Consider the following 14,009-nt stretch of genomic DNA (forward strand, 5'->3'; position numbering starts at 1 on the left):
ATAACAACAACAACAACAAGAAAGAAGATAATGCTACCTATTTAATTGTAAAGGAGCCCTGGTGGTACAGTGGTTAAGAGCTCAGCTACTAACTGAAAGGTCAGAAACTACCAGCTGCTATGTGGCAGAAAGTTGTGGCATTCTGCTTCTGTAAAGCCTTGAAAAATCTGTGGAGTAGTTCCACTCTGTCACTATGAGTCAGAATTGACTTGAGGACAATGGGTTTGGGTTTAGTTTATTTATCTGTCAGATGCAATTGATTGTAAGACATACCCTGATTTCAAAGATGTTAAAATTTAAGGGAAAGGTGCATCTAGGAATTGATAAAATACAGAATTCCAAAAAAATAGGAGGGTGCTTATGGTTTAGTAAAGTAACCTGATAATGACAGACATTGTTTTGTACTGGCATTGTTTGTATTCAGTTCTCTTCGGACCATTTGACTAATAGTAATTATTGATGCAAGATACACTTACTAGATCTTTCCCTAGTCTTTTGAAAGGGTTTTAAAATAATAAATGTGAAATTGAGTTAGAAACTCCGTGTGTGTATGTGTGTTTGTGTGTGTTATGCTTGTCTTTGTATATATACATTTCAAAAAATTCTCTAAGGTGCTATGAATTGTCCATATAGGGTGAGTATTCTGCCAACATTTTAATGAGGAGGGAAATAAGTGGATTGAGAACACCCAGATTGCTATTCACATGTGGGAGATCGTAAATGGTATCAACTTGGTGTGTTTTTAAAAATTACAGAAGTATTCTTTTTTCTGATAGAACTAAAACCAATGCTTATTGTTAAGAATGTCAGTTATCTACATTCTGATGCTAGAATTGTGCCTTGTTTAAAACCTAGATTACAGTGTCATCTCTTTCCCCTTTTCTTGTTTTAATAGTCCAAGGTGCCCTGATCCTTGCAGAGTTACTTTCAGCAGTGAAACGCTCACTGGCTCGAACCCTTGTCATCATAGTCAGTCTGGGCTATGGCATAGTCAAGTAAGTATTAACTTCCTGTATTGAAGAGCATATGAAAGTTCTGATTAAATTGAAATTAATCAATTTCATTTGACTCATATCTGCAGTGCTACAGGTTCCCAATGTGGTAGTTCTAAAGTTGATATAAGATAATTCTGAAATTAGAAAAGATATCTGGTATTTCATAGGTTTGTAAAAATTGGGAAAATGTTACTATTTCATTTTACTTAGAATTCAAGGATCATTTGTAGGAAAACCTGCAATATACTTGAATAACATTGAAGTACCAAACTTGGAGAATAAATTTATAGTGATTTTTTTCCAAAATATTCTTGCAAATCAGACTTTTCAATGGAAGTGTATTCCTGATGAAACAGTCTGAAAATAATTTAGTTTTTATTCAAAATTTTGTATTGAATGTCTTATACATATTAGGCATTATTCTAGGGCCTAGGCATACATCAGGTAAACAAAGGACTTGTAGTTTATATTTATAGAGGGAAGGGGACACAGACAAAAATCAAATAAGTAAGTAAATAAACTAATATGTCAGTGATAAGTGTTGTGGAGCAAATAAGTAGGGAAAAGGGGATAGGGCATGCTAGGCAGGAGGTGGAGCTCACAGTTTTAAAAAGGATGATCAGGGAAGGCCTTAGTTGGTGACATTTAAGCAAAGACCTGAAGGATGTAAGGGAGCTATTTGTACATCTGGGGAAAAGATGCTGGAATGTGATTAGATTCTATATATTTTTTGACAGTAGAGAGAAAGGAATTTGTGGATGGATTAGATATGATATGAAAGAGAAGAGGAATCAAAGATGACGGTAACTGTTTTGGTCTGAGCAGATGGAAAGATGGGATTGCCATTTACTGTATTCAGAAAGTAGAATAGATTTGGAGCAAGGATAAGATTAGGAGTTCAGATAGACATCCAAGTAGATGTGGGCCAGGAATTGAGGGGAAGATGTTGGAGTAGAGGTATAAATTTGGGAGTCATCAGAATGTAGATGTTATTTAAAGCAGTGAGATCACCAAGGACATGACTGTACAGATCCAAGGACTGAGCCCTTGAACATTTTCTGTTATTTAGAAGTCAGTGAGATGAATTAGGATTAGAGCATAGGTGATTCAGGAAATTCAGGAGTGACCAGTGAACTGACAGGAAGCCCTGAAGAATGTGTTTCAAGGAGGAAGTAATTAATTGTGTCAGATGCTCCTGATAGGTCAGTTAAGATGAGGATTGAGAATTGACCATTGGATTTAACTCTTCTTGTTACGTGCTATTGAATCAGTTCCAAGTGTGTACAACATAACAAAACACTGGCCCATTGTTATAGCCACTGTGTCAGTCCATCTTGTTGAGGACTTTCTCTTTTTTGCTGATCCTCTACTTTACCAAGCAAGCATGATGTCCTTCCTGATAACATTCCTAAAGTACGTGAGACGAAGTCTTGTCATCCTTGCTTCTAACAAGCATTTGGGCTGTACTACCTCTAAGACAGTTTTAACTACATGGAGGATGTTGGTGACTTTAGCAGGAATAGTCTTAGTGAAGTGGTAGAAACAAATGCCTGATTGCAGAGAGGGAGGAATTACAGATATCTGGATATAGATAATTATTTCAAAAGTTTTGCTTTAAATGGCATTAGAGAAACAGGATGTGTTTGTGTGTATTAATTTTTTGAATTTATTCCTTCATTCAACAAATATTTGAGGGCTTCATGTAGGCTAGGAAGTCTCCTAGGTATCCAGAATACACGTGTGCGTATGTATGTATGGTCCCTGCCGTGGAACTTTTCTAGTGTATAACAACAACAACAACAAAAGAAATATTGCTAGGACTTGAGTAGGTATGTTCTAAGGTAGTGCATATCCAACTGTAATGCACAACTGAATCACCTGGGGATCTTGTTAAAATTTCAGTTATGACTCAGTAGAATTTTGATTATCAAGGATCTAAGTTTTTTCCTTCTTCAAATAAAAGTTGCACAAAAGACTTCATATTTTCTTGGCTTTTGAGCTTTCATAAACCAAAAACTGGTCGACATTGAGTTGATTCTGACTCATGGAAACCCCATATGTGCAGAGTAGAACTGAGGTCCAAAGGGTTTTCAGGACTGTGACCTTTCAGAGACAGATTGCCAGTCACATCTTCCAAGGTGCTTCTGGATGGGTTCAGACTTTCAACCTTTCACTTGGTAGTTGAGTGCTTACCTGTTTGCACTACCCATGGACTTGAGCTTTTTTGTGTGTGCTTACTGTTTATTTAATAAAATGCAGTAGGGTGTTTGATTAATATTAAGGAATTATTGTTAAAAGTTTTAGATTTGGTAATGGTAATGTATGTTTTTTAAAAATCTTTTAAAAACATACTGAAATGTATACAGATATAATATGGTGTCTGGGATTTGCTTCAAGATAATATGGAAGGATAGGAAGTAGATGGAGTATATATGGGGCAGAATTGGCCATAGGTTGATGGTTTTTGGGACTGGGTGATGGGTATATGGAGATTTATTGTATTACTTTTATATAGTCATATAGTAATTTTATTAGTAATTCGTAGTAGTATGATAATTTTACTTCAAAATTCTCCATAATGGATTTTTTAAAAAAATGTAGTAACAAGGGACCAGCTATAAAGCTCTAGAATTCACTGTCTTGTTTAAGCTCATGTGTTTTTTATAAAGTTTGTTTTTCCCCCAGGTAAATTGAGTGTGTTTGTTTATATCTGTAAATTGATAGTCGGTATAAATTGAGGTCCTGTTTCTTAGCTTGTCTTATGGCATTTGTACTCAACTCTCGCTTTGCTTCCTTTTTAGGCCTCGTCTTGGAGTTACTCTTCACAAGGTTGTGGTGGCAGGAGCCCTCTATCTTTTGTTCTCTGGCATGGAAGGGGTCCTCAGAGTTACTGGGGTCAGTACTACTTGATCTAAGTTTTTGTTGTCAGTTTAGATAAATTGTTTTTGTTTTAAGAAGGTGGATTGGAAGACTCTGGGCTTCTTTGCTGTTTCCTCTAAGTTGTCTTTGGACTGATTTTTAAAATGTGGGATAATTCAATATTCTTTTTCAATCCGGTAGAACTATATAAATTTAGTATGTGACTTGGAATGAATGTTTTCCCACCTGTCTCCAAATTAAAAATTATTTAGTTCTTCGTTCCAGGCAGTGGACTTCCATTATTTTATAAGTGACAAACTTTGGAATCATGTATTTGCTTCTTTTAAAATACAAATAATTTAAGTTTCATACCAATTACATAATTACTCCTTTTACCAAGAAAAGAAACCAAAGCACGGAGATATAAGGGGTAAAGAAATGGTTGGACCTTTCTGGGCCATTCCAGTTTTTCTCTTACTCATTTTAAAATTAGACTCTGGAACAGCCATTAGATTCAAGGTTGTAAATGCTATAACCTTTGCATTGCTGTCAAGAAATCTGGGCTCAATAAATTTTACAATAAATTGCTCCTTAAGTGAAACATCTAATTGGATGCAAATTTATTTTTCAAATCACACTGTCCTCTGTATGTAGTTTCTATAGGCTTCTGGCATTTAACCCTCTGTCAATTTTGTTTTCCTTCTTCTTTTCCTGCTGTAGTATATTACTTATCCTTTGGCTCTGATAGTAAACCTGGCCCTCTCAGCAATTGATGCCTGTATTATTTTATGGATATCCTTTCATAATGCCTTGGTCATTGGGTAATTATGGTGATATAAATACCATCTTAAATTACACTTGGGAAAACAAGCAGCATAGTGTTTGGGACAGATAATTGCCTTATATTTCATTTTGGGAGAGCTCTAGTTTGTAAAATTCCATTATAATTGTGGAAATTAGTAATTCTTAGTACATAAATGATGCAATGATTTATTATTTTTTTTAGATATGAGTAGAGCCTATTTAGACTTATTGTTAAAATTACATTGATGGGAAAGTTTTGTTGGGGGTTTGTAAACATTATAACTTTTTTGAGTTGTTTCTTAACATGACTCTAAGTTCCCTGGGAGCTGTCTGGTAGTTGCTTTTTAATAGTTAGCAGTGTGTGTTTCATTCTATGGAGATTGTAATTGCCAATTTGTGTGAAATGTTCATTGCTGTATATTCTAAGTGATGGTTTGCCAGAAGGGAAGAATGATATAGGTGTCAAGTGTTGTTCCTTTTATTTTCTTCCAGTTGAAATACAAAGCCAATTCAGGTGATTATATAAATGCAGAATTATATGCTGGTTTCTTCTCTGTGCCTCTTTAGACATCTCTTTTTCACCACTTCTTTTTCTTTGTCTGCAGGCCCAGACTGATCTTGCTTCCTTGGCCTTTATCCCCTTGGCTTTCCTAGACACTGCCCTGTGCTGGTGGATATCCTTCTCATTGGCTTGTTTGATGGCAGTTTATTTTCTCCCCTTGGAGATGGGTTTCCATTGATCTTTCTGCAAAGAGTTTTTACTACTTTTTTTGATTACTCCTTAGTCTGGAGAATAGGGTATTTTAGGCCTAACAATGTGAGGGCTCAGGTAAGCAGGGTTTTTTTTTTTTTTTTTTTTAAATCTAATTAGAAAAATCACATCAGAAGTTGGTGACATTGGACTAAGCACAAGGTAAAAGCTACTGGCTTTTTTTTTAAATGAGCATTTCACCTTGACTTTTGACTTAACTTGTGTACTGGCTGTTCTTGTCCTGTTCTTTCTTTCAGCCACTCGCAATCATTAAATGCTTTGGAAAGATTTTGATTCTTAAAATATGGTTTCAGGAAGTACGGTAGGTTGTTTGACTCTTCTAAAAAAGTCTATATAAGTTTAGTAGGTTTTAACCCTTTTATAGGATGAATTTTTGTGTTCCTCGTTCAAAAGCTGACCTTGGATTTATGTGACAACTTCTACCCTTAGAAATAAATATTGATTCATTTGCTGGCAAAGCCAACCAGCAGATAACAAACAAGTTTTCATTCTTTTTCTCCTGCTTCTTTTAAGTAGACATTTCTTTATTAGGGATTTTGACCTGTTGGGTGAAGAATTCAGGATTTTGGACTTTTTGGGGATTATTTTGACTTTGTTTTGATTTTGTGTATTTGTTTGGTCCTTTGTGCAGTGTTTCAGTCTTGATAGACTATCACTGTTGCAGAAAGCTGAATATGAATAAAATTGTATAATTTGTGAATTTGAGTGGATTGCCATATATCAAAAATATTTTGAAATTGAAGTGTCTTAAGTCCAAATGGCCAAAGCTTTTCTAGGTCATTATTTCCAGGTGTGCTATATGAACTTCGAAGAGTATTGGGAGGAGTGGACAGAGGGAGGTGGGACTAGACCATTCAATAAGATTGACTAGGTAGAAGCCAGGGCCCTGTCAAAGGGCACAGCAAGCTCCAGCTTCCTTATTTTAATATCTGCTCTTCACTCTGAAAGTTGGGCATGAGAATAGAGATCTTTTTTAGTTGTCATCAGTTCCCCCTCTCTTTCTCTGGCAACTTCTACTTGGGAATACTCAAAAAATGGAGAATTGTTGCCTTCAGAACTTAACTGCTTGGGATTCTCAGCTAATTGTAGGGTCCTCTTAATTCAGAGTAGCACAGGCAGCTCATGGTAGGTTCCTTAAGATGGACTGAGTAGAAAATTCTGGGAAGTTGTAGGCAAAAGTGTAATTATGGCCCTAGACTTGCTTAGATGATATAGGTGAGAACAGAGCCATCCACCTTAAAGGAAGAGAGAAGATGATGTTAACTCCTTATTCTTTGCCTCTACTTATTTTCATTTCATCTTCCATTTGTCTATATTTTAAAAAATCGTTTTTGTTTCTCTAGACAGTTTCTTCTTGTCTTTATTTCTTTTTCTCTCTTTTAATGTATTTCCTCTTTTTTCTTCTTCTTTTTTGTATTCTTACGTTCTTCTGGTTCTGCCTTCTTGTGAGTGTCTCATTGAATATGATGGCTTTCTTACCAATCTCAGTGAGGCTTGGGGGTGTTTGCAAGATTCTGAGAGAACTATAAAGCCTTGGAGATCCCTAGCTCAATCAGTTAGGACCCAGATCCTCAAAAAAGTGAGGATTAATCATTTAGCTTATTGTTTTTCTAAATGTTGATTTCCTTGACTTGCAAACACATATTTATTAGCCTGACTCAAACAATGAAACTATTAAAACTTCGGAGGAACATTGTCAAGCTCTCTTTGTACCGACATTTCACCAACACACTTATCTTGGCTGTGGCGGGTAAGTCAAGAATTTTCTTCCTTTTGTTTAAATGAGATTCTCAACCCAAGAGTCCAGGGATGGACTCTGCAAAATTGCGTATAAAGTTTTGTGCATTTTACTTCGGAAAGGGTACTTAGCTTTTGTCAAATTCTCAGAGGGGCCTATAGTTCAAAAAAGATTTATTTATTTTAAGTGTAATAGCTGAAAATCTACCTCATATAATTTCAGCTCTTAGTGTATCCCTTTCCCGTCTCCATTCTTTTTCTGAGGCATTTTTTTTTCCTGAGATAAGTTAGCTTGAGTGTCAAGTAGCAGTTAAATTCTTTTGTAGAAGACGTTGTTGTTGTTGTTACGTGCCATTGAGTCAGACCCGACCACTCCTTGTGTTTCCGAGGCAGTATCGCTACAGAGGTAGATTGCCCCATCTTCCTTACAAAGAGTGGCTGGTGGATTTGATTCTCTCCCCTTCTGGTTAGCAGTCAAGTGCCTTAGGCACTATGCTATCAGAGCTCCCATAGAAGACATTAACACTTGGTTATTTGGTTTTATTAAATGGCTATAAAATTTAAGATTAGAGAACATTGCTATTACATAGCTTTTGTATATGTCACTAAGGATGAGTACAATATAGGTAATCACTTTCTATCAGTTATTTTAACAAATTTATTCAACACAAATTTACTGAATACCTACTACAAGCAAGACCCATACTATGTACTGAAATGTTAATAAAAAGGAAACAGTTGTTATAGTAAAAACTCTACAAACAAATTCACTGCCATCGAGTCGATTCTGACTCATAACCTTTCCGAGGTGGTAAATCTTTATAGAAGTAGATTGCCCAGTCTTCCTAGTTTGGACTTTACCAGACTAGGCTAATTTACCTGCCTCTTGGCCCGTGTACCAGAAATAATGAGATCTGGCCCATGATTTGGAACCAGCTCTTCTGTTTGTTTTGCACTGTATCAATTTGCTTATCCTTTTGTCTCATCTGACCAGCCAAAGGGAAGTTATTGTTACTATACTAAGGATACACTAAGGGGCTCTGGTGGTGTAGTGTTTAAGACATTTGGCTGCTAATCAAAAGGTTAGTGGTTAAAGACAACCAGCTACTCTGGGAGAAGGAATCAGGCAGTCTGCTTCTGTAAAGACTTACAGCCATGGAAACCCAATGGTCAGAATGGATTCAACGGCAGTGAGGTGGTTTTTTTTTTTTTTTTTTCCTTATATTCTAAGGATAAAGGAAAGAAAAAACCAAAGTTAAGGATATTTAACAAGAGACACTTAGTTTTTCAAGTTTATCTTTTCTACCTTATTTCTAGATTCCCATTTTATGAGTACTTCTGGAAAGAAACATAGTTCCAATACTTTGTTTTCTACTTTTGAGCATTACTGAATAACCAGATGGTAAAGGAGACTATTCTTCAAGCATAGAAAAGACTGAAGAGACAAAGTATAATTACATTCCTCTTGTACTATAACAAGGAGCTCTGGCAGTATAGTGCCTAAGGCATTTGACTGCTAACCAGAAGGTTGGCGGTTCAAACCCACCAGCCACTCCTCAGAAGGGAGACTGGGAAATCTACTTCTGTAAAGATTTACCACTTCAGAAAGGTTGTGAGTCAGAATCAACTCAATGGCAGTGAGTTTGGTTTTGGAGTTTTTGCTATAACAACTGATTCCTTTTTATTAACATTTCAGTACATAGTATGGGTCTTGCTTGTGGTAGGTATTTAGTAAATTTGTGTTGAATAAAATTTTTAAAATAACTGATAGAAAGAGATTGTGATGCATTAGGGATTAAAGGTGTGTGGATTTCCACCTAACCAGAATTAAGTGTAATTGGGGGGAAGGGCAACATTCATACTCTGACCAGATTTTTTAATTTCTTTTTAGCATCTATTGTGTTTATCATCTGGACAACTATGAAATTCAGGATAGTGACTTGCCAGTCGGTAAGTCTAAGTGCATGTATTCATGAATAATGTGCTACTGTCCTATACACACAAGATGATATTGATAATAATGCTAAGATTCTTATAAAATATGCACCTTCTAAGAAATTAGGACTAGATCTCCACTTTGCAGGTTAGATCTCTCTTCTAATTTGTTATCCTAACTATTCTGCACATCATGGTACTTGGTATTGACATTTTTTTCTTTTTCACTCTGAGTACGTATCTCAAAATGATAACCACAGTCTGTCATAAATGTTGCCTTAATTAAAAAATCTCAAACACGAAATCCAGAGCATTAAGAACATTCAATATATGTGACCGGTGGAAGCCATATCCTTAATATTTGAGCACAAAGACTGGCCAATTAGGTTATGACAGTAGAACATTTCTTTGGAGGCAGCTAAGACTCTACTTAGGTAAAAATAAATAAGTAAATTAAAATGAAAAATAAACACACAAACACCTAGTATTATTTTCTCTTATCCTATATAAAAACACTTCCCTAAGATTCTCAGAGCTATAATGAGGCTTTGACATTTGCTTGGTTCAGTTGTTATCTTTTCTTCAGCAGTAAGCACTACAAGAGAAGAAACTTCATAAGCACTTTGTATACCCAGCACTTAGCACAGTGCCTAGCACACAGCAGGCTCTTGGTAAACATAAGTTGAATGAATAAAGAAGTATTTTTGTGCTATGACAAAGGCTTTGTGAACAAAGGGTTATACTAACATATGTAAACATTGTACTTTTCCCCTTTTAACAGGACTGGCGGGAGCTGTGGGTCGATGATGCCATCTGGCGCTTGCTCTTCTCTATGATCCTATTTGTCATCATGGTATTGTGGCGACCTTCTGCAAACAACCAAAGGTTCTTAGATTCTTCTTATTTAGTTTACCGACCATTAAATGGCCATGGCATCAATAAAGGGTAGTAGATAGGGGAACAGTGTTAAGGTTATATCATGTAGTGGAAGAAACATTGAGTCAGGAGAATTACGTTCTTATCTCAGCTCACTACTAATTTGCTTTGTGAGTTTTGACATGCTGCCTCTTTTTACCTCTTTGGGCCTTAGTTTCCTGTTCATATAACCTGAGGGAATCAAACCAGTTAATATGAGGCCTCTTTCCACTTTACTAGTGCCCAGAAGGGAGCTCTGGTAGCATAGTGGCTAAGGCACTTGACTGCTAACCAGAAGGCTGGCGGTTCAAACCCACCAGCCATTCCTCGGAAGGAAGGTTGGGCAGTCCTACTTCCGTAGTGATACTGCCTCAGAAACTCAAGGAGGGGTCGCTATGAGTCAAGGCTGACTCGACGGCACATAACAACAACAGCAACAAGTGCCCAGAAGGATAGAATGATTTCTGTAGTTAGCACTCATTTTGTAATGATAAGGGCATAAGGAAAACTTACATAACTGACTTTGGATTTAAAAATCCATATGTGAATTTGAGCAAGTCTCAATTATTTAGGAATTGTCTATCTTTATTTTGTGAATATCTATGCTTTTGTTTCTCCCTCCCCTGCTTACTTGTGTTTTGACAGTTAAGTGGTGATTTTAAGCAACCTCACCACTAAAGGAAAAGGATAGGATGGTATAACTAAAAAGCTAATTTTATACTCAAACATACTAGCAAAAGATTTGGAAAGAAAAATAGGTGAGGCCCTTTTCCTACCCCGTGAGAATAGTTTTGTTGTTTTTTCATGCTACTTAATATGTGTTCATGTGGAGGGGGGGATGGAAACAAACAATAGATAGATAATAGGCATGAAAGAAAACAAAGGAGATCTGAAGTCACTCTGTTCAGAAAGAACCTTGACATTTTGGTGAGCCTTCTTTTATATTGATTTATTGCTTTGCTCATGATAGATGTGAGAATTTTCCCTTTCTTCAGTCTTTTTTTTTTTCTTTTTACTTTACCTCCCCTTGTCTTTTTGCTCTCTTTTATTTTAAAAACATTGCACCTACTCTCCTAATGCCAGTGTTAACAGCCTAATATGGTTTACTCTTTTCATACATTATATAAATTGGTTTATTTTGTCATTTCTTTAGCCAAACTGGAATCTTCCTTTACTCACTTAAGAGTGCACTAGAAATTTCTTCTGAGACAATTGATTTAAATTGAACTTATCTATTTTCATGGCCCTGTGGTAATTTATGTGGTACAGATGCAATACAGTTAATTCTTTCAGTTTGGGATATTTTGTGTTTCCTCAGACCACTGATATATTTGGTGATTCCCTAGAAAGACTCATAGAAATCATTATTTAGTTGTATGCATGACTAAGATTTATTACAGGAAAATGATAAGATCGACAAAGGAAAAACACACAGGCAGAATCTAGAGAAATCCATATGTTCTTTCCTAATGTTTCTTTCCTCTTCTGAAGGAGCACATCAAGGCTGTTGATTTACTCAGCTGCAAAGTATGCAGTAACACATGTGCACTGTTTCTGCCCAGGGAAGCCCATTAAAGGCTTAGTGTCCGAAGTTTTGTTGGGGGTTCATCATGTAAGCACCCTTTGCCTAATACATAACCAAAATTTCAGACTCCCAGAAGGAAGGTAAATGCTTATCGTAAATTGCATCACATATAGTCCAGGCACAGTGATCTGCCCTTATCATTTAGGGAACAGGTCAGGTGCTAAGTTCCTAGAGGCCAGCCATGGTCAGAATTTGCAAGTAGACCTTTCTAAAGACCTGCTTTGTTTACTCTTTTCTACACCCATTGTCATCAAGTTGGTTCTGACTCAAAGTGGTCCTGTAGGACAAAATAGAATTGCCCTATAGTGTTTTCAAGGCTATAATCTTAATGAAGCAAATTGTCAAATCTTTATCCTGCAGAGCCGCTAGTGAGTTTGCTACCTTTTGGTTAGCAGCTGAGCACTTAACCAGTGAGCCACCAGGGGTTTAAGGGAAAAACACATAGGGGGATTAAAAATAGGAATAAGCTACAATTATGTATTAAATATCTTTGTCAGTCTATTCTTATGCACTTCATTACCCCTCACCCTGTTTTTTTCCCCTCCTCACAGCATTATAACCTTCTCAATTCTCTGTATTTGTTTAGTGTATCTATTGTTTAGTATCTGCTTCTTCCCCTCACCCCCAGCAAATGTAAATTATTCCTAGCTACCTGGAATAAACCACATCGCAAAATCTGAGTTAACAGTCCCACAAGACTGCCCTTACCTCTGACAATAGTTGCAAGTTTGACAGGTTCCCAGGACTATCCTCAGGTTTGATAATTCTTTAGGACTGAGAGTTCTCTGAATGCTGTTATGGCTATAATTTATTATACAGAGAAAGGATACAAATTGAGATCAGCCAAGGAAAGAGACTCATGGGGTAGAGTCTAGGAGGGATCCATACTCAGAGCTCCTACGCAGAGTTGCCAACCAGGGAAGCTAACTGAGCCTTTGATATCCAGGGTTTTTATTGAGGCTTGATGATATTTGCACAGGTGGTTGACTTTTAGTCTGCAGCCCCTTCCATAGGTCAGGCTTATTTATACCTTTAATCTCCAATTCTTGTAGAAGTCAGAACTGATAAAGTCTGGCCCAAACCCTCCAAAGTAAATCACATTGTTAGATTATTTGGTGGTCAAAGTCCCACACAAAAAAAGACATTCCTATCAGACAGGACATTTCAGGGACCTAGAGATCAACTTCCGGTAGCCAGTCATAAAGGCTACACTTTTCTTTGTGAAAGGTTAATTTTTTTACTATATACTGGCAAATAGCAAAAAATACTAGATTAATGAATGGGCTTGAGATTGCTGTATTAAAAGGTATGTGTACTTGTAACTTTTAAAGTATTACCAGATGACATTCCAAAAAAACTTGAAACAGATTGCATATATACCCATAATAGTATAAGTAAAATGGCTCCTTTTCCTCTTACACCCCCCACCCCGTCATTTCATTTAATTTTTGCAGTGGGTTGTTGTTGTTGTTGTTGGTATGTGCTGTCGAATTGGCCCCGACACATAGTGATCCCTCCTTGGGTTTCCGAGGCTGTATCATTACAGAAGTAGATTGCCCCATCTATTCCTTCTGAGGAGTGGCTTGTGGGTTTGAACCGCCAGCCTTCTGGTTAGCAGTCAAGTGCCTTAGGCACTATGCTACCAGAGCTCCCTTTGTAGTAGGTAGTGATAGATTATAATTAATGTTCAGTGTTACTTTGTGGTATGATGGATTGCTTTTGTATGGCCTTTCTCACCATGGTCTTGTAACTCCCACCAAATTATTCAGTGGGCCACGCAAATGAGGTATTTATTTATTATTTATTTATTACATAATATATTTTTATTGTGATTTGGGTGAAGATTTACAGAGCAAATTCACTTTCCATACAGCAGTTCACATACACGTTGTCTCATGAAATTGACCACAGTTTACCACAATGCAATAGCTCCCCTCCCACCTTCTCCCCACAGTTACCTCTACCCAGTGTCCATCCCTCCATGGAATCCTGCCCCCTGAGCTTTGTCCCTGTGCATAAACAGCCCTTCTTTCTCCCATGATTGTTCTCTCCAAGGAGTATATCTACTTGAGGTAAATGTTCAACTCATATGCCTGTCCTTTGCTTGACTGGAAACCACAGGTGTGGGTTCAATTCCAGATCTGAAGGGCAGCTAGGGGCCATAGTCTCAGTGGTTCCACCAGGCTCTATCGGACCAGCAAACCTGGTCCCCCCCTTTTTTTCCTCTAAATGATTTTGAGTTTTGTTCCACATTGTTCTCCCTCTCTATCAAGGATCTCCTACATAGATCCCCTTCCAAATGGATGACAGTGGTAGCCGGGCACCATCTAGTTCTTTTGGTCTCATAGTCATATAGGCTGCAGATCAGATGGTGTACCAGTTGCTAGGACTAATTGTTTCCATGAAT

General features: G+C 37.0%; 1 protein-coding gene across 1 annotated transcript in view; it reads left to right on the plus strand.

Moving 5' to 3' along the window:
* TMEM87A (transmembrane protein 87A) overlaps positions 1-14,009 on the plus strand; it is a 73,164-nt gene that overhangs the window by 50,633 nt on the left and 8,522 nt on the right. The window contains exons 10-15 of the mRNA XM_007935284.2: positions 896-995; positions 3,797-3,890; positions 5,264-5,332; positions 7,072-7,180; positions 9,059-9,117; positions 9,884-9,987. Coding sequence (XP_007933475.1) covers positions 896-995; positions 3,797-3,890; positions 5,264-5,332; positions 7,072-7,180; positions 9,059-9,117; positions 9,884-9,987 — 535 coding nt within the window. The remainder of the gene's footprint in view (positions 1-895; positions 996-3,796; positions 3,891-5,263; positions 5,333-7,071; positions 7,181-9,058; positions 9,118-9,883; positions 9,988-14,009) is intronic.

Source organism: Orycteropus afer, unplaced genomic scaffold (assembly GCF_000298275.1).
Source record: "Orycteropus afer afer isolate SDZICR_OR568_19922 unplaced genomic scaffold, OryAfe1.0 scaffold00026, whole genome shotgun sequence".
NCBI classification, from domain to species: Eukaryota; Metazoa; Chordata; class Mammalia; order Tubulidentata; family Orycteropodidae; genus Orycteropus; species Orycteropus afer.